Source organism: Thamnophis sirtalis, unplaced genomic scaffold (assembly GCF_051295495.1).
Source record: "Thamnophis sirtalis isolate CommonGarterSnake01/CBP01778 unplaced genomic scaffold, rThaSir2_p1.2 scaffold_2, whole genome shotgun sequence".
NCBI classification, from domain to species: domain Eukaryota; kingdom Metazoa; phylum Chordata; class Lepidosauria; order Squamata; family Natricidae; genus Thamnophis; species Thamnophis sirtalis.
Window position 1 is genome coordinate 114,725,982 of NW_028261382.1, and position 21,688 is coordinate 114,747,669.

Sequence of the window (21,688 nt, forward strand, 5' to 3'; positions counted from 1 at the left end):
CTCCAAAGGAATCCATCTGAGCACAAGTATTTGTGCAGTAATCAGAAGTCTGGAATTGGGTTTTAAGTAGACTTTGTGTGGTCCTTCATATCTTCAAACAGTTTCTAAGTGACTGGTCATTAATCAAGGACTATCTATATTATATTGTGTGCTTTATTACTACAATGTATGGTAGAAACAGAAGGGTGAATGTCATGTATTAAATAGTATACAGACCTGATAGAAACAAAAATGGTTTGTTATTATATTATAGCCAAAATAATATAGCTACTGGTAATATTATATAGATACATACCTACACTAAAATGAATCAGAATGCCTTCTTTATATTTGTTTTTTTTCTAAAATTGTTCAGTTTTTTTTTCTTTTATTCTCTTTTTTACTTAAAAATTGACCATCATCATTGTCAAACGAATTGTCCAGCCAATTCTGTCCTCCCAAGTTTTTTTTAAATACTCCTTTTTTCGGAGTATAAGATGCACCAAGATTTTGAAGAGGGAAAAAAGTTTTTGCACTCTGCAGATCTCCTAAAAACAGCCCATTTTTCACAAAAAAATGCCATTTTTTAATCAAAAAAAGGACATGCAGAGCCTTTAAGAGGCTTATAGAGTGCTCCTGGGGGCTGGGGGGGCAAAAACGAGCAAAAACGGCCAATTTTTCACTCATTTCTGCCCTCCCCAGCCCTCAGAAGCACTCTGGAAACCTCCTAAAGGCTGTGCACAGCCATATTGGTGAAGGGGTGGGGTTTCGGGAGGTCAAAAAATGCTGTATTCAGTGTATAAGATGCACCCAGATTTTCAGCCTATTTTTTAAGGGAAAAGGGTGCGTCTTATACTCCAAAAATACAATTAGATTTAGATTTAGATTTAGATTTGTTTATTTATAGGCCGCCCTTTTCCCTGAGGGGACTCAGGGCGGCTTACAATCAAAAAGGGAAGGGGAGTGTAGGACAATACCAAAAAAAAGATGTGCACAAAGCAAATTAGACAGTAAAACTCAGCATTCACTCAGCATTCGGGAGGGGCGAAAATAAGATTATCCCCAGGCCTGACGGGCTAGCCAGTTCTTGAGGGCTGTGCGGAAGGCCTGGACGGTGGTGAGGGTACGAATCTCCACGGGGAGATTGTTCCATAGTGTCGGAGCCGCAACAGAGAAGGCTCTCCTCCGAGTAGTCGCCAGTCGGCACTGACTGGCGGATGGGATACGGAGGAGGCCAACTCTATGCGATCTGATGGGACGCAGGGAGGTAATTGGCAGAAGGCGGTCTCTCAAATAGCCAGATCCACTACCATGGAGCGCTTTATAGGTGGTGAGTAAGACCTTGAAGTGCACCCGGAGACCAACAGGTAGCCAGTGCAGCTCACGGAGGATCGGTGTTATGTGGGCGAACCGTGGTGCGCCCACGATCACTCGCGTGGCCGCATTCTGGACTAGCTGAAGTCTTCGGATGCTCTTCAAGGGCAGCCCCATGTAGAGCACATTACAGTATTCCAGCCTAGAGACCACAAGGGCTCGAGTGACTGTTGTGAGGGCCTCCCGATTCAGGTAGGGCCGCAACTGGCGGACCAGGCGAACCTGGGCAAATGCCCCCCTGGTCACAGCTGAGAGATGGTGGTCAAAAGTTAGCTGTGAATCCAGGAGGACTCCCAAGTTGCGGGCCCTTTCTGAGGGGTATAAATTTTGCCCCCCCAGCCTGAGTGATGGTACGTTGGTCAAATTTTTGGGAGGGAAACACAACAGCCACTCGGTCTTGTCTGGGTTGAGTATCAGCTTGTTTGCTCTCATCCAGTCTTTAACGGCTTCCAGTCCCCGGTTCATCACGTCCACCGCTTCATTGAGTTGGCACGGGGCGGACAGATACAACTGTGTATCGTCCGCATATTGGTGGTATTTTATCCCGTGCCTTCGGATGATCTCGCCCAGCGGTTTCATGTAAATGTTAAATAGTAGGGGGGATAGGACCGACCCCTGCGGTACCCCATAGGTTAGGGGCCTCAGGGACGATCTCTGCCCCCCCACTAACACCGACTGCGACCTGTCTGAGAGATAGGAGGAGAACCACTGCAAGACAGTGCCGCCCACCCCTATCTCCCGCAGTCGTCGCAGAAGGATACCATGGTCGATGGTATCGAAAGCCGCTGAGAGGTCCAGGAGAACTAGGATGGAAGCATGGCCTCCATCCCTAGCTCTCCAGAGATCATCAGTCAATGCGACCAAATACATTCTCAATGGGTTTCATCTTACCATAAATAAAAGTATTCTATCCAACTTGGTGAAGTAGTTTTTAAATGATGGGACCAGTTTCTTACTTTCTACACATTGTATGTGCTTTATTGACTTAATTATAGTAGTACGTTTGAAATTGTTATTAGCTATTTTGAGCACCATCCAAATTGTGTATAAATGCAACATACACTTCTATAATGCTACCGTCAAGTGCACACTTATCTGGGAGAAAGCATTAAACTTAATGGGACTAAGTCTAAGTACACACAAAGAGAAATGAATGAGATGTTGTACACTATCATTCTGAAGATCACATTAGCAAAATGCTTTTTTTTTAAAAAATGGGGCAATAGGCAGGAAGAGAAAAAAAACAACTGCTAACTTGCAGAGGCTGTTTCACAGACAAAAGTGATCAGTTCATCTTCAATCTTCTTGAAGGCATCAAAGTCATCCACAAAGAACACATGTCTGTCACTCGGCTTGCTGCCAATGTTAACCAGTTCTGCATAATCAGCATCTGCAACTCCAATGGCAAATATGCTGAATCCTGGGGAAGGAAGGAAGGAAGGAAGGAAGGAAGGAAGGAAGGAAGGAAGGAAGGAGGGAGGGAGGGAGGGAGGGAGGGAACATTCCTGGGATCAGTCAATTGGTAAATATATAAATAAAAGTTGAATATATATTTTATTAATCTAGTTGAGGCTTCCTCAGCCCATCTCTTCCAAATGTGGTAGACTAGGCAATTCCTTTAAGACATGGGTGTCCAATCTTGGCAACTTTAAGACTTGTGGACTTCAATTCCCAGAATTCCTCAGCCAAGCTGGAAATTCTAGGAGTTGAAGTCCACAAGTTTTAACGTAGCCAACACTGGACACCCCTGATCTAAGAGAATGGTGGGTATTTATAGTTCAATACTATAAATTGAACGGAAGGCAGATCGGAGAAGATTGCTCCAGCTACTTCTTGGGCCAAACCTAATTTTCTCCAAGGGCCAAAACAGGTCATAAATAACCTCCTTGCTCTTATCAACATTGTTTATTCTTTCTGCATATTCAGAAAAAAAGATTGGTTTTGGCATCTTATTTCCTTTGGCTGGCCAAGTTTATTTTAGAAACAGAAATGACCCATATCTGAGTCAAGTGGATAAAGAAGCATATTTCCTTTATTTCTCTCAATAACACATTATCTAACACTAATATTTACCCTGCCAGGCATACCACTGTTGTAAACTGAAGTATTTTAGGAGTGAAATAACAGGGGTTCAAGCCCCAACTAAACTTGATTCCACCAGGTTGAAGAAACCGATGGTAAATATTAGTTTGGAAGCTAATTCTGTGGAAGGTTTGCTTCTGAGAAACATGCCAGATATGTGTTTGTGGCATTTAAGTGTCCAATTAGCTAACAGATATGCAAAGAATTGGGGATCACACATAAGTTAAAGGTTCCCCTCGCACATATGTGCTAATCATTCCCAACTCTAGAGGGTGGTGGTCATCTCCATTTCAAAGCCGAAGAGCCAGTGCTGTCCGAAGACATCTCCTTGGTCATGTGGCTGGGATGAGTAAACGGCAAAGGTGCATGGAACGTTGTTACCTTCCCACGAAAGGTGGTCCCTATTTTTCTACTTGCATTTTTACATGCTTTGGAACTGCTAGATTGGCAGAAGCTGGGACAAGTAATGGGAGCTCACTCTGTTACGCGGCACTAGGGATTCGAACCGCCGAACTGCCGACCTTTCTGATCAACAAGCTCAGTGTCTTAGCCATACTACACAATTATTTGCTCAATCATGATTTATTGAATCAACTATAACTGGCTAAGTTCACAAAAATATGTTAACAGAGTCATCTATTTATTTACCTTAGGAAGGCCAGGCACATGTGTATCAAACTGATGACATTGTGAAGGTTTCCTAAGAAAATGAATCCTTACCATCCAGTTGCATCTCTCTGGAAACTTGGTTCACATCATCTTGAGATCGTCCATCTGTGATCACTACTAAAACTTTTGGGATCCCCTTCCTGGTCCCAGACTCCAAGGTAAATAAGATCTGTTGAGCATGTTTAATTGCTCTGCCTGGGAAGGAAGGAAGGGAGGGAGGAACAAAGAAAGAAAGAAGGTGGGAGGGAGAAAGAGGGAGAGAAAGGAAGGTAGGAAGGAAAGAAAGAGAGAGAGAGAGAAAGAAAGAAAGAAAGAAAGAATGAATGAATGAATGAATGAATGAATATCATGTACTGTTAAACCATTATTGGTTGTCTAAGAAAAATTGTAATGAACTCAACTTTGTAAACTCCTATACCGGTAACTCTTCCGGCAATTCAACCCACCTGTTTTGGTGTTTCCTCCTTTGTAGGCTATGTGCTGAATGGCATCTAGTAGAGTTTCTTTGCTTCTATAGGCATTCAATTTAAATTCTGTCCTCGTATCATCACTGAACTGGGCAATTGCCACCTGAATAAGAAAGATACCTTAATAATCATTCATGTACACAATTTAGCAAGAGGAGTTTACTTTTTTAAAATCCCAGGCTATGAGTCAGATATGGGAAGGAGCATGAAGCAAGGTCATTTTAGAAAACGATGGCTGATTATCAAACTAAAGAAAGTGTGAACATTTTCTCCCTTTTTCAAAATATCAGAGTCATGCAAAGCTAATTTGGTCGAGATTTAGAACAGGCAAAAGGAGTACTTTTTTCAGGTAGATAAGGGGTCTCCAAACTTGGCACCTTTAACATTCGTGGACTTCAACTCCCAGAATTCTCATGGCTAGTTGAGGAATTCTGGGAGTTGAAGTTCACAAATATTAATTGTCAAGTTTGGAACCCCTGATCTTGATCATAATTAACCTGGATGAAAAAAGTACAGTTTAAAAACTATGGGCAAAGAGTCTTTGTGTTGGAATCGGAATGTGAAAAATAAACATTTTTTCAGATTAATTCTTTCAGTTTGTTCAGTGTGACTATATTTTGATATAATTGAAAACATTTCACGCTAACTTTAAAATGTTAATATTCTCAATGAATCTTCTCTCATGCTCACCTGAGTTCCATCGGGACCAATCTTGTCAAGGGCACCAACAGTGCTATATAGAAAGCCAATTATTTTGTTGAAATTTGAATCTCCAATACTCCAAGATCCATCCACCAAAAATACCAGGTCGGCCTTTGCAGCTTTGCAAACTGCAAAAATATACAAAGTAGTTTGAAATAAAAAAGGAAACTCTGATTCCCTGTGGCAGAATCATATCCACATACACAAACAGTTTCCCTTATTTTGACAAACGTTTATTCTTCATAATAAACAACAAACTATTCTTTACTTTTGTACATTGCTCCACAAATTTCCAAGTTTTAGTAAGCATTCTATCAAGGTATGCAAATTAATTTACATATTTTAATTTCATGTCTTATTTGCAATTTTGGATTTAGTTTTCCTAATCAAATACAGCTACTTTGGTCTTTAATAGTCGCTCAACGGTGAGATAGATAACATGTACAATAAATAATAAAAATTTGATGTACAGATCCATAGTTATTTTTTCATCATACTGTCTAACACTGCAAATCATTCAGCTTCTCAGTCAACAATATAGCAATGTTTCCATATTGCATATTCATGTTCAAACAAGCACTAATATCTAATATCGAAATATCACACAAACATCTATTCTACATTTATCCATAAAACTTTGAATAACCAAGAGAGCAATGCCAAATCATTTGTGGAACCTTTTATTGATTCCCGAGGCTTTACTTCCCTGATACAGTACTCTAAGTGATCAATCAGCCTTTTAGCTCTAGACTTGCTAAGAATTTTTCATAATTCACTCCCACTCACTTCATCATACATTATCTCAAAATCAACAGGCATGAAATACAACTTCTTTCTTATATTCATATGTTTCTTAATGACCTGTTAACAGCAAAAAAAATGGCTTGAAACTACCAATGACTCATATGTGCCATATTTAGAGTGTTTTGTCACTCTCACGTCCTTCACTAGTTTTCTTACTCTTTCATCATGAACTACCAAAAGAATTGTGCTTTTTCCTATTTACTCTTAAATGTTTCTGTATTTAAACTGCATATTTAAAATAAAGACCATCTTCAAGCCAATACCAAAACAGATACTGTACCATTCTAATTCATTCTTGGGCTCCAAATGATATAATCACTTTCCCTATACTTCCTTGCATTGTTCCCACCCATATTTTTTTATGTCAACAAGAGATTGGCTTGCATAACTGTATGACTGCATGGCTGTAACTTTGTTGCTTGTATCCTTATGGCTTATATTGATTGTTTCCTAGTGTGATCTGATTGCTTACTTGTACCCCATGACTATCATTAATTGTGGTACCATATGATTCATGACAAATGTATTTTTTCTTTTATGTACACTGAGAGCGTATGCACTAAAGACAAATTCCTTCTGTGTCCAATCACACTTGGCCAATAAAGAATTCTATTCTATTCTATTCTGTTCCGTTCCGTTCCATTCCATTCCATTCTATTATATTTGTTAAATGACCAGGGTGATTTACTTAACAGCAAAAATAGTTGTAAAATTGGGCACAGTTCATTAACTGCATTGCTCCAAGTTCCAGTTCCAATTGTGATTAAAATTCAAGGACTACCATACTATAGTTAAATAATATTTTTTTTAAAAAAAAATCTCTTAGTATTGTCTTTACAGAAAGATTACCTTCCTTTGCTGGAGGAATCGTAGGCGGTGGAGTGGTGGTCGAAGGAGTTGGTGGTGGCTCAGTTGGGTAGGGCACTGAAAATGGAGAAAATTTAGAAAGAATTATGTAGTAATGGCAGTTGATATATTATATATGCCTTACTGAGATGTTTGAAGAGAAAGAATTTAAAAAAAACATTGTCCTAAGCACAACTACCAAGATCCCATTTATAGAGATCCGAAATTTTTCCTCAAGTTCAAAATCTAGACATCCATAGGTACTGGAGCTAATATTTTGTCTATTGACCAGTGAGAGGCAGAAAAATAAGTCCCTAGTAATGATACCAGACCTATCCCTACCATTGGCTAATCACAAGTGTTTTCTTCAATATTTGAACAAGAATCTAAAGTTTGACTCCTCAAAATTCCAACTAATATAGATATCAATTTCACTTCATGAAGCTCCTAATTCCAAAGTCTCTGATGCTTTGTATATCAAAAGAAACTATAGGAAATAAATCAGAAAATTAGATAGGCAGATGGAATAGATAGATAGAGCCAAGGTGGCGCAGTGGTTAAATGCAGCACTGCAGGCTACTGCTAGATCAGCAGGTCAGCGGTTCAAACCTCACCGGCTCAGGGTTGACTCAGCCTTCCATCCTTCCGAGGTGGGTAAAATGAGGACCCAGATTGTTGGGGGCAATATGCTGACTCTCTGTAAACCGCTTAGAGAGGCCTGAAAGGCCTATGAAGCGGTATATAAGTCTACTGCTATTGCTATTGCTATTGCTATCTCTGTTTACTTCTGACAATTAGCACATGAACAATATTCGGAGTCAACATTATATAAGAAATAATCCACGTACGTGTTGCCTCTATTATACTGACAGCAGGCCCTTCCAATTCCTGAACTTGTGAGTAAACGCTGATATTATATTTTGTGCCAGGAAAGAGTTGATAGAAACAATGCCTAGATGCTCCCCAACCTAATGGTTCTTCTTCTATTGCCCCATCTGAAAGTAAAGGGAGAACATTAAATGATCAGGACTTTAATTGTTATTTTCTAAAATACACAGCAGCTTAAAGAGCAACACCCTAAACACAAGTATATTTTGAACTGTGAGGGAGGAGGACTATGTCTATGAACATGAATGGTTCTTGTTTCTGATATTTGTTCATGATAACATAATTCTAATCTACTAAAGAGCCGAGGTGGCGCAGTGGTTTAATGCAGCGCTGCAGGCTACTTCAGCTGACTGCAGTTCTGCAGTTCGGCTGTTCAAATCTCACCGGCTCAGGGTTGACTCAGCCTTCCATCCTTCCGAGGTGGGTAAAATGAGGACCCAGATTGTTGTTGGGGGCAATATGCTGACTCTGTAAACCACTTAGAGAGGGCTGAAAGCCCTATGAAGCGGTATATAAGTCTAACTGCTATTGCTATTGCTAATGTCAGCTTCTTCAAATCAAGAAACAGGTGGGATTCAGCTGGTTTGACCAATTTGGGTGAACCAGTAGCTCTAGCTGGGAAGCGAACCAGTGCGCTCCAACAATCAGGTTGGTCCAGCCACCCGCCCCTGCACTTTACTTACCTATATCCTCTCAGCTGATTCGCACAGCAAAGCAGATTGCTGCACCTCAGCTGTGTTACTCCCCAGGAGTAATGTGAAAGGTAAGTTTTGTTAAAACTGCTGATGCTTGCCGAGTGCACGTTAGGTACAGCCACATGCAGAGTGCACGCACGAGCAGCACACCATCACCGAACCGGTTGTTAAACTGGCTAGATCCCACCATTGCCTGCAAGGCTGACTATGTTTTTCTCTCTTTCTTCTCCTATCCTAGTGAATCAGAGAGAGGTTGCCCTGAATCTCTTCCAAATGCTAGCTGGTTTTTCCAGGACTTAAGGAATATTTCCGCCTTCTTTGCTTTTACAATGCTTCTTGCCTATTTCCTTCAAGGTCCTCTCCCTGATGCTTTACAACTAAAGTAGTTTACTTCAGGTTGTGATAGGTGAGCATGTTTGGACTTTTAAGTGTCAACAGTGGGCATGTAAAATGGTGGCCCTGGTGACTTGCTCATTTTACAAAATGGCTGCTATGATAGGCATGGAAATCGAATAGTCTTATAAACCACCTAGCATTGGTCATCATCATTTTTTATGTTTGAAAAACACCAACTTCTCACATATTCATTTTTAATTAAAAGAAGTAAGGCACTTTTTTAGCAAGACTATTAAGCTCCAAGCGAGATGTCTTCATGTACTGTACATTTGTGTCTCAATACCATGATGGAGATGTCAGACCTCTGCCCTAATGAAGACCACAAATTGCTTCCAGAATAGATTACTTAGTCTTTTAAGAGGACAGTTTCAATAGTTCAGAGCTTTTGACTACGTAACTCTTGCCTTTCAGATAAGAAGAGACTCTTACCTGAATGTCTTCTCATGTCAAATAGGGAGGGCTTTGCCAATTTCAGGTGTAAATAAAGACAGAGTTCAAGTATTTGCCTCAATTAGCTTCATGTGTTAATTCAGCTGAATAAAGATGGACCCCTCATAGCAAGAGGAAACCCTGAACACACTTTTGACACTAATATTTATATGTTTGCTATACTGTCCACTCCTCCACCCAGAAAGACTGGCACACCTCACCCAAGCAAGCTGGCACATTCTACATAAGATAAAGAAGTACAGAAATAGCCATCCACCTCCCTTAGAGGTCCTCCAAGGATATTGGTTGTCACCTCATGGACATTCCTGAAGAACTTTCCTGAGGAACTTTTCATGGCCTTGAAGGCTACAGAGGCAATGGTGACATCGCCACATATGCTCCCTCAAGATTCTCAATAGAAACATTAGATTCCTGGTCAACAGGAGCACCTTAATAGTTGAGCAACGTATGCATGATATATTGACTTACCATTAAGAGATTCTATTACAATTCTGTAAGCAGTCGCGTGCCTGTGAGGCTGCCATTGGGCACATAAGCTTGTCATTCGGGTTTGATAAGCTCCTAAATTTGTCACACCCAAATACACTGTAAAAAAAATACAAATACAAATACAATATTATTCTTTTTTATCAATTACATCAGACAGGAAAAGGGCATATTTTGTCGTGATTTGGATATCAGAGGAACCATAGTTCTTGCTTAGTGGAATTCCTCTTATAAGCAAGAGGTGAACTTTTAATGTTATGCCAAAATCTGCCTTGCAGATTCTGCAACATTCTCCATCTCTGGAGTGAAAGAAAGTTTTTGTTCTTCTGTTGCATTGCATTCATGGTGCATTAAGCATAATTGATAGTTGGAGATAGTGGTGGAGTTTCATATTACAGATGTTTCCATCATTCCAAAGACTCCCTTGCGGTCCACACCTCCTGGTTTGAAAGAATCTGCAGGAGAAATGTCCTCATTTCTAAATTTTGAGAAACCTAGAATGCTGTGGACTGCTACAGACAGGGCTGTAGAGAAGAACCCCCCCCACACACACCTCTTGGTCACCTGGTCACCCAAATATCAGACTTAAGCAATGAGAATTTCATGAACGTTTTATTTTCCACTGAAATACATGGAAAGAACATGCTCTCTTTCATCAGACTGCAGAAGACATTTTCATCCAAGCACCAAGAATGGGAAACAGAAGGATCGAGATGACAAGGGGGAATTGAAGCATAACCTCTGAAGCAGGGGTGGGTTCTGGCAGTCACTACTGCTGGTTCACTCATGGGCATGCCGCACGTGCGCAGTGCAATAAAAATTGTTTTGCGCATGCGCAGAAGCAAAAAACAAGATGGTGTTGCCTATAGCACCGCCCAGAGAAATGGTTTGGGGGCATGACAGGCCTGGGTCGCTGTCGGTTCCAGTGACCCAGGCCGCCAAATACTACCGGTTCAGCCAAACCAGGCCAAACCAGTAGGAACCCACCATTGCTCTGAAGTCCTTCAAAGATTTTGGAGACAGGAACCCCAGAATCATACTTTAGTCTTATTACTCTTCTCTCTATAGATTGTGGACTCCTCACTGATCACAATTTACGATAGACATTTGTGTTTGCACAACATGCTTAACTAAGAAAGTTAGGAAAAGGAGTTAACAATTACCAGGTTTCAAATATCCATATGGTAAAACTATTCCAAAGAATAGAACTGACCACTTCTTAGTAATTAAATAGAGATGTATTAAAATGGATCTGATTTTTAAACGGTGAACTTCCACTTTCTGTGGATGTTTTCTAAAAAAGTATCCAAGTGAGACCCTCATTCTTTGTGTTATACGCAGATTATAACTCCTTACTAAAGCAAATGATTACTAAAGTAATCTGTGAAATATGATCCAGGGAAATAAAGATTCCAAAAAACCTCAAGGTTCTTACATGTTTTGGCAACACCTGTTAAGGCTTCACTAAATCCAGTTGTGTAAGAAGCAAATACTTTAACATTATACTCTGTTCCACTAAGCAAATTCAAGATAAGGATAGTGTTGACTTCATCACCCACAAAGGTTTCAAGTGCTGGTCCAGAAACTGAAAGAAACAAGAGAGGGATTTGATCAACATGGTCCGTCCCCCCACCAAAAAAACCCACTGCATTTGGATTAAAGATGCTGGGAAGTTCCATTATAACTTTCTGATACACAAAAGTGATCCTTAATTTGAAAGCAAGAATACCTAGCAAGAGACCTATAATGATACAATAAATACATTTGATATATAAATATGATCTATTATGTATTTATTTTTTTGTTTAATATTTGTTGTAATTTTATCCTACCTATTTATTTGTAAATAATTCGAGGCAGTGAACTTACACAATCCACCTCCCTCCTCCTATTTTCCCACAACAACAACCCTGTGAAGTGGGTGGGGGGGCTGAGGGTAAATGACTGGCTCATAATCATCCAGTTCTGGTGATGTCGCTGCGAGATCAATGCAGGGGAGTGGGGCTCTGCATCCAGATACCGATTCCTCTTCATCGGAGGGCCCCCCAAGGGGCTAAAGTCACCCCATAGGGGGTGACACACAAAGGAAGGGCACTCTGCAGGTCACAGAGAGCAGCAGCTCTTGCGCTGGACTCAGAGTTTCTTCCAGTGGTGGGTTGCAGGTGGTACGCCCCAGTACGGGCGTACCAGAGCCTGGCAGGAGCACCAGATACCATTCCGCTCGCCCGAGCTCCTAACCAGTCTTTTAGGTCTTCAGCGCTTCCATGCACAGCACGTACAGCACCTGCACGATGCTCTGCTGAGCAGCTGGAGCATCACAGAGGCTCACGGAGGCGCTAAGACGCATGTGCGCACTGCACACGTCCATGTGGATGCCACCGGGCCTGGGATCTGGAACCCACTACTGGTTTCTTCCCTGCTTGCCAAAGATGAAGACAAGGCAGTCATTATGACTGCCATGAAGCTGGGACACCAAAGAAACTAAGATTGTACTGGAGCAGTGTGAGTATCCAGTTGGCTTCCATATCCAAGGCAGGACTAGAATGCATAATCTCCTGGTGATTGGCTCAAAGTTATCCAGCTGGCCTTATGCCCAAGGCAGAACTAGAACTCACAGCTTCCTGGTGATTGGTCCAAAGTCACTCAGACAGCTTTCATACTTAAGGCAGTATTAGAACTCGCAATATCCTGGTTTCTAAGACAGCGTTTTAACCATTACAACAAACTGGCTTTTTCATGTCTATTCACAGATCATTTGTTTATTTTACACACTCTAATCTCTGAACTTCCGGGGGGAAAAGAGAAACATTTTTTAAACATTTCTTTGTTTAGGAGAGCTGCAAAAAGTTGACTCTTCTCCCAAGCTTTTGCTGAGGGCGAGGGAGACCCTTTTTCATCATGCTTGCGAGTTTTATGTTTTATTTATTTCATTGTAATTTCTTGGATTGTCGTGGGTTGCCAGAATCATTGAATATTGGGCGGCGTGCAAGTTTAATAAATTATTATTTCCCCTTTCAATTGTTTTTCCACACCCTCAAAAATCCAGCAACTTTTCTCCCAATTACAAGAAGAAAATATATCTTGTATCTTATCTGTGTAGAGAAGAATAATTTGGTGAGAATTAGGAAGGAACATTATTTACACAAAGTATAACTTAGCTACACAATATATAAATATATCAGACAGGCAAATATTTCAAGCACTCACTATTCACAGGTTTATATACAATCCTATACCCCATCGTGGGGGATCGAGGCGCATCCCAGCTAATCCTTAATCGGTTGTACCATTCATCAGAGACTTTTAGATTTTGTGGAGGAGAAAGAGGCACTAAGATGGGAGAGAAGCACATTGTAAGTTATATATTTTTCTCAAAACGTCTCAGAGAAACAGCTTAATTAAATACAAGCAGTTGCTAATATTTGAGCCTTTAAAACTTTGTACTCACAAGTTTTTCCTGGAGCTGACAAACTAACTCCTTCTCCATCAGCATAGATTGGGGTGACCATAATTTTGTATTCAGTGTCTGAGAGCAAAGGCTGAAGAAGCACATTGTTTTGCCTCACAGGTACTGTAACCTGGATGGAAGAAACATTAAAAACAAATATTACAACTGCATCGTATGATGTCTTTCAGGCTTGACTATAATAAACAAAAAACAAAAAAGAGCAGAGAACACAAAGCAACTTTGTGTTCATGCATACAGGATTAACAGTAAGAGAGTTGGAAGGGACCTTGGAGGTTATCTAGTCAGACCCCTGTTGGTCATCTAGCCCAAGCACTGTTTCTAGTGTCTTTGGAACTGAACCAGTGGTGGGATTCAAATAATTTAACAACCGGTTCTCTGCCCTAATGATTTCTTCCAACAGCCAATTTACCAAACTGCTCAGAAACTTAACAACCGGTTCTCCCAAAGTGGTGCGAACTGGCTGAATCCCATCACTGAACTGAACCCTGAAGGACATTTCTTCCAACAAAGTATTTTGCATATCCGCCCCACTCCTTTAATTTCCATAAGATTCTTATCTTCTGGACAGTGAATATAACATATCCCTCCCGCATTCACAAGTAATTATGTTGAGAGGAAAACAGACTGTAATGAAAGTATGCTATGAAATTATCCTGATATTCACAGGAGGAGAGAAAAATTCACTTTATGCAATGACTTCCCGGGTCATTTATTTATTGAACATACTTCCTAGAGATTTGAATTGACTTTAACCTGCCTCCTATGCCCCCAAAATCCAAAGATTTGAAACAGCCACCAAGAAAATGCAACTTTTCTTGTTGGCATCAGATAAGGGAGGTGGAGCTGAGAAAAAAGGCCGCTCTCCCAGATAGTAAAACTGGGCAGGTTCTGATGAAACAATGCTTCTTTCAAATAGTTGTAAGAGGGCTTCACATGTGTAACCTTTTTGAATGGTGTCCAGAAAATAAGTGAGGGACCAGTGAAGCTGCTGTAAGACAGAACCGATGGGCTGAGAAGATTGAATCAACAGCTTGGCTAGAATTCAAAATCATTTTATGGTCCATGGTATCTGTAAATCTTTCAGTCCTTGTTCCCTGTTGTAATTTCCTTCCAGCTTTCTCATGCCCAGCTGCCTGAAATGCTTTCATCTATTTATTTCATGTCTCCATCAGAGAGTTCTCAAGGTGGATAGCAACCATTTGCGAAGTATTAAATCAACAGATGAAAGCAGAATGGACTTTTGGTTCATAATGATTTCTCCTCTAAGCCGCTAACATTTTTTTTCTATCCTCATTATCCCTATTTCAAAACAAGTCCCTCTTTTTTTTCAGATTTCTTCTTAAGGCCATGGGGTTTGGGTTTAACTCGGTTATGATGAAATGTGGCACACAATGCCCTCCATGCAAATGACGAAACAGAAGCTCACAAAAGAAAAAGATCTTGCTGTGCTACCAGTGTTGGGATGTCCCACCTCCCACAGGCTATCTGGTCTTTGGGTCTCTGCTGCGCATGGGTGCACCTCCACACATGTGCACATTTGTGCATGTGTCTGCGTGTGCATGCATTTGCACGCACATGTGCACATACCATTACAGTTTGGGCATGTGTAGGTGCAGTTTGGGCACTCGGTGTCTAAAAGGTTTAACCCATTAGTCCTCACGTCTAAACAACCCAGAATTAGTAGGCATAATGTTATGCAATCACATTCATTACTAGCAAATTTGGTCGCGGTGGGGTTGCCAACTGGGAATTCTGGGAGTCGAAGTCCACTCTTCTTCAAGTGGACTGCAAGCGCAAGATTTTTCATTTGGAGAACCTTGAAGCAAATTGGGTCAAATCTATGATGGGTGGCACAGTAAGTGTTAGCTCACCATGCTCTCCATGTGAATGGAGAATCCCACACCTCCTGCTTGCAGGAAGAAAAAAGGGTTTGTTGAACTTTGTGTCTAGTAAATGGCACAAGACACCTCCCCATCATCCATTTGGAACATAGCAGAAGAAAAGTCCTCCTCAACTTTTCATATCAATCCTTTGATTTACAGATTAACAGAGTTGGAAGGGACCTTGTAAGTCATCTAGTCCAACCCTCTGCCCAAGCAGGAGACCCTACACTATTTCTGACAGATGGCAGTCCACTCTCTTCTTGAAAGCTTCCAGTAATGAAACTCCCACAACATCTGAAGGCAAGCTGCTCCATCAGTTGATTGTTCTCACTGTCAGAAAACCTCTCCTTATTTCCAGGTTGAATCTCTCCCTGATCAGTTTCCACCCATTGCTTCTTGTTCTACCCTCAGGTGCCTTGGAGAATAGTTTGACTCCCTCTTTTTGTGGCAACCCCTGATATATTGGAACACTGCTATCATGTCTCCCCTAGTCCTTCTTTTCCTTAAACTAGAGATACGCAGTTCCTGCAACTGTTTTTCATATGTTTTAGCCTCCAGCCTCCTAATCATCTTGATTGCTCTTCTCTGCACTTTTTCTAGAGTCTCCACATCTTTTTTTATAGTGTTGTGATCAAAACTGGTTGCAGTATTCTAGGCATGGTCTTACTAAGGCTTTAAAGAGTGGTATTAGTACCTCACTTGATTGATCTCTCTGTTAATGCAACAGGATTTGTTTAGCAACTGTTTGAAAGGTATTGAAAAAGTGACTTCTGACTGGTTCTCTCACCTATGACCATCGCAGCATCCCCATAGCTACGTAATCAGAATTTGAGCCCTAGGCAACTAGTATGTATTTACGATGGTTGCAGACAAAATGCTTCTCATTTGTGACCTTCCAAGCAAACTTCCTACAAGGAAGTCAACAGGGGGAAACCAGATTCAGGTAATGACTGCTAAATTCACTTAACAACTGCAGTAATTTGCTCAATCATCATGGGGGGAAAAATCAGGTGTGGTTCACTTAACAACCATCTAGCTTAGCAATGAAAATTCCAGTCACAGATATGGTTGCAACTTGAGCACTATCTTTCTTTCTATTGATTATCATTTGTAAGTCCAGGCCTTGTAGGGTTTTGGCTTATGAAATTGCAGAATGCATTGGATGTTGATGACATATATCTTTTTATATAGATAAGTAAACAATACTAGCAAAAAGAAGCTTACATTATGCAGGCAATCGATACTTATCAAGGGGAGAATGTTCCCTTTGATTCCAATAATTCCAATAATTCTTTAAAAGTCCAAGCTGAGCTTTCAAAACAAGTATCTGTCAGATCATCATCCTTACCGTTTCCTCCCCATGACCACCATCAGCCTTCATATACGTCACCCTGAACTGGGAAACACTGAGGTCCGTAATATCCCATTTGACTTTCAGACTTGAGGTAGTTTCATCTTCGACCATGAGATTTTTTATTCCTGTCCGAAAGACTACCAGAACGACAGACATTTCAAACAGCTTTTGAAGCATCTAGTCTGCATATCAGAGGGCACTACATTGCCTCCCCACACCAGTTACCATATTTTTCAGAGTATAAAACACACTTCCACCCTAAAAGTGGGTGAAAATTTAGGCGCTGCTTATAGACCCAATAGGGGCATTTTGGGGGCCCCATGCCTTCCGTGCATTACGTTTTCACCCTCCCAGGATTCCAGAAGCACTCTGCAGGCCAAAAAGGGTGCATTTTGCCAAAAACAGGCCTGTTTTTGGCAAAAATGTGCTGTGCAGAAGCCAAAACCTTTTTTTTCTTCTTTTCCTAATGTAAATTTACAGGCCTCTCTAAGTGGTTTACAGAGTCTGCATATTGCCCCCCAACAATCTGGGTCCTCATTTTACCAATCTTGGAAGGATGGAAGGATGTGTCAACCTTGAGCCTGGTGAGATTCGAACTGCTGAACTGCAGGCAGCTGGCAGGCAGCAGTAACGCATTCTAATCACTGCACCACCACGGCTCTTAAGTGGTACCTATTTATCTACTAGCATTTGCATGCTTTCGAACCGTTAGGTGGGCAGGAGCTGGGGCAAGGAATGGGCACTCACCCCATCACCTGTTGTTCGGGTCTCAAACCAAGGCTGGCAGCTTTCCAGCTGACAAACCCTGCATCTTTAACCACTGAGTCATTGTAACCCCTTGTTCTGACTAATGACAACTAATCACCCGTTGACTTACATATGTGTTCATTTTTTAAAATATATTTTTTACCTGCTGTTGTAGGCTGAGGAGTAGTAGTACTTTCTGTAGTAATAGTAGTTACTTCAGTAGTCAATATTTCAACTGGGGGGGAGGGAAGCAACAGAAAAGCATAATTCACTCCAGATTTCATACTAACAACAGCTACTATATGTTTCTTATATAGGTTTATCTATATGGCATTCTGATGCAGAATATTGCGACTGGAGAAGATGAAGTCAGGTTAAAGCAAAATCTGGATTAACTGGCAGAGTTTTAAAAGGAAGAACTCTGGATGGAGCTATACTAGGAGACGAGAACTGAGTTGTTTCCACGATGATCAAATTTGACTAATAAAGAAGAATATTTATAGCTCAGTATTGACATGAGGGGTCCTTGGTGCTCTCTGAGCTTTCTTGTTTTCTTGCAGACATTTCATTACCCAATGTTGTGACTCAGCAGACGTTTGCTGTGAGTTGAGTCGGGATGCAGGAATAACAATGCAGCTGGGGCTCGTTAGTGTGGTCTTCTGGAGATAAAAGGACTGATGGTGCCACGCCCTGGTTGCAGAAGTCAACGTTTGTCGTTCGTTTATGGAGAATTCCGTTCCGATCCTGTTTGAGTTTGTGAGACACTTGGAGAAGTGATTTTGCTTCTTGAAAACTTGGTGCTATAAGAGTTTTGTTTCTGCATTCTGCTGCGTAACCCTTGTTTGAAAGAGACTTTATCTATGTTTATTTTGGGCTCGCAGCCAGTCTGAGCCGAGGACTGATAAAGTTATTTCCTTTTAAGTCTGTCTGCCTGTCGTCTTTGAACGAGCGAAGGAGGGGGGTCAGAACACTCAAACTAGGTAACATCATCAGTGCTAGTGATCAGACTAGTTTCTAAACTAGGTAATTCCATCAGACTAACACTGACGACATTACCTAGTTTAGATAATGAAACTGTTTCTGGCAAGAAAACAAGGAAGCTCAGAAGGCACCAAGGACCCCTCAGATCAAATTTCAACTCAGCATCTCTTCTGAATGTCTAGACTAGTGTTTCTCAACCTTGGCCCCATTGAAGATAGAACACCCAGAATCCCACAGCCAGCCAGGAAACACCCCTTTAGATCAAAGGCGGGTTCCTACCGGTATGGTACGGTTCGGCCGAATAGGTAGTAACTCCAGCAGACACGTGACCGTACCGGTTCTATCCTCGGCGGCGCCATCTTGATTTTCTGTTCTGCACATGCGCACAACAATCTTCATTGAAAAAAATGTAATTTTTATTCCTTTTTTTAATGTTGTGCGCATGCTCAGACCATTTTAAGTGCAAATGCGCACACACGCCGAGCGTGCGTTTGCCGTGCACGCAACATTTTTCGGCCGCCAAACTGGTAGTAATGGCAGCAGGAACCCGCCCCTGCTTTAGATGCAGTAGACTACATTTCAGTAGCCAAATGAGCATGAAGCATTGTTCTGTACATCGGGACTTTGGTAAGAAGACAGAGGTAACCAGAGATATATCTGAGTGTTGGCTTTTTAAAGTATATATTGAGAAATATTATAGGAAGGATAACCGTAGTATTTCCCATCTTACGTGTGCTCCCAAGTACAGCAACAACATCACTTTCACTTTCATCATCAAAGAGGGCCACCAAGGACACCTCGTATTCCATATTGGGTAGCAAGCCTTCGACCTCGTAAGTGTCCACATCTCCACTTAAGATGATCTGAAACAGATAGAACGGGAGGTTTAAGAAGGCAGAGAGGTGAATTATAGTCCTTTTGGAACCTGTCCAGGGAGATCTAGCTCATTTTCCGCATTCCGGATACATTGATAAATGTTCTTCACATCCCTTGATGAACTAATTGATCTGCATTGAACACCCATTAAGCGTGCTCATTCTTCATTTAGTTCCTTTAGTTGTCGACTCCCTAAATTTGTACTTATTTATTACTGATTTCTTAAACACATTTATACAACTGCCCAATTCACACATAAGTGATTCCAGAAAAGTTTTAAAAAATTTGCCATATATAGTAAAAATCCATTTTTAAAAATCTATCCATAACCCCAGAGGAGCAACGGCCCAATAAAATCAGTCACTCAATAAACTCCAGTTCCATTCATAGTCTCTCAGGCCTGGAAGTGATCTTTTGCATTGGGCCTACAGGCCTGCCACATTCAATGCTGTGGGAAAATGGGAGGGGATTATATGGGGTATGGGAGGTATAGTCAAAATAACATTCCTTTCTCAGAGAGTCAAGGACATCTTGCCTAGCACCTTGAGTGGTGTGACTGGGAGGCATCTCCAGTTGGGACGGTGCCTGATTGGACCATGTGATGGACATGTGGGTGCTGGGCAGGAACTTCAACTTTCATTTGGGTGGGAAAACCTTGGCAGCTTTCAGATTCGGGTTTTCCCAAGTGGGCCAATATGATTATCTTTAATAAAATAAATATTAGACACTCTAATAAAACGTCTTTCATTAGGGGTGTTACTTGGAACCCTGAAATAGTCCCAGGACCACTGAAAAGTCATGTTTTGGAAGCCTTTTGGAAAAGCAACAGGGTGGGGGCCAGCCATACCTCAGGAGAAGGTGCAAATACTTGTGCAAATATTCCTTGAGGCGTTTTCCTCAAAGACTTTCTCTTGGCACTGTTTTGTCTTCATAAGAATCTGAGTAGATGAGTTTTTAAATAGAATAGAGCAAAAGAGAGCCACTTTGGTCCAGTTGTTGAGACACCACACTACAAAGTGGGAGACTGTGAATTCTAGTCCCTCCTTAGGCACGAAAGCCAGCTGGATGACTTTGGGCCAATCATCAGGAGACCATGAGTTCTAGTCCCACCTCAGCCACGAAAGCCAGCCGGGTAACTTTGGGCCGATCATAAGGGCCGCTGAGTTCTAGTCCCACCTTAGGTATGAAAATCAGTTACATAACTTGGGGCTTGTCACTCTCTCTCAGCCCAACTCACGTCACAGGGCTGTTGTTACGGATAAAATAGGAGGAGGTGTATGTGTTGGATACAGAATATTTGCTGCCTTGAGTTATTTGTAAAACTAATAAAAACAGGATGCAAATAAATAAATGAACGGACAATCAATTGCTTGCATGCTTTTCACAAATGTACTCATCTATTTCGTCATCCCAACTACCGAGACTCTGCTTCTTAAAATGGACAAACCACAGTCCATCACCAGCAGTTCAGCTTGCTGTAACAAAAAGCCTGTGAGGGCCAAGGACATCCTTACCTCATCAGCTTCTTCGCCAGCCAATGGAATCCATGCTAGACGGTAAAGAGCCACATCAGAGGATGGTGGCTTCCAGCTTACTGTTAAACTTTCAGTAGATACTTCAATGATTTCCAAAAATTCAGGTGACGGAACTTTCTCTGCAAGATGGAGAAAAAAAACAACAGAAGGATTCCAAATGTGTCTCAAACTTTGTTAATTTAACTTTGTTCCCTAATCCCCAGAGCTCACTGAAACAGCATTGCCAAAAAGGCATTAAGAGTTGTTAACCTGATTTTGCGAAGCTTCTTCTCCAGTAACATTGCACGGCAAACTAGGGCATACAAAACCTTTGCCAGACCAATTCTCAAATACAGCTCATCTGCCTGGAATCCACACTGTACATCGGACATTAATACAATTGAGCGAGTCCAGAGGTATTTCACCAGAAGAGTCCTCTGCTCCTCTGCTAACAACAGAATATCTTATGCCACCAGGGTTGAAATTTTAGGCTTGGACAACCTAGAACTACACCACCTACAGTCTGACCTAAGCATAATACACAAAATTGTCTGCTACAGCGTCCTACCTGTCAATAACTACTTCAGCTTCAACCGCAATAATACACGGGCAAACAATTGATACAAACTCAAGGTAAACCGCTCCAAACTCAATGGCAGAAAATATGACTTCAGCAACAGAACAGTCAATGCACTACCTGGCTCTGTTGTTACATCCCCGTAACTTTAACCTTAAACTGTCTACTGTGGACCTCACCCCATTTCTAAGAGGTCTGTAAGGGGGTGTGCATAAGTGCACCAGCATGCCTACCATCCTTGTCCTACTGTCCCCATTTATTCGTATCAATTTCCTGTGTCCATGTCCATGTTTATACTTATACCTGTTAGCTCGTACATGTTTGACAAACTAAATAAATAAATAAATATAAATAAATAAATAAATAATAAATAAATAAATAAATAAATAATAAATAAATATCTGAAATTGCTTCCAACACTATGGAATGTAAACAGATGCACTAAACTT

At 41.2% G+C, this 21,688-nt stretch overlaps 1 protein-coding gene across 1 annotated transcript in view; it reads right to left on the reverse strand.

Annotated features, from left to right (window-relative positions):
* Positions 1-21,688, reverse strand: part of COL14A1 (collagen type XIV alpha 1 chain) — a 141,835-nt gene that overhangs the window by 66,669 nt on the left and 53,478 nt on the right. Inside the window, exons 15-28 of the mRNA XM_087703567.1 lie at positions 20,663-20,802; positions 19,003-19,135; positions 17,455-17,526; positions 16,539-16,681; positions 13,287-13,416; positions 13,046-13,168; positions 11,274-11,423; positions 9,821-9,937; positions 7,772-7,918; positions 6,927-7,001; positions 5,262-5,401; positions 4,551-4,674; positions 4,156-4,299; positions 2,609-2,773 (exon numbers count right to left, since the gene is read on the reverse strand). Of these exons, the coding sequence (XP_087559693.1) occupies positions 2,609-2,773; positions 4,156-4,299; positions 4,551-4,674; positions 5,262-5,401; positions 6,927-7,001; positions 7,772-7,918; positions 9,821-9,937; positions 11,274-11,423; positions 13,046-13,168; positions 13,287-13,416; positions 16,539-16,681; positions 17,455-17,526; positions 19,003-19,135; positions 20,663-20,802 (1,803 nt within the window). The remainder of the gene's footprint in view (positions 1-2,608; positions 2,774-4,155; positions 4,300-4,550; positions 4,675-5,261; positions 5,402-6,926; positions 7,002-7,771; positions 7,919-9,820; positions 9,938-11,273; positions 11,424-13,045; positions 13,169-13,286; positions 13,417-16,538; positions 16,682-17,454; positions 17,527-19,002; positions 19,136-20,662; positions 20,803-21,688) is intronic.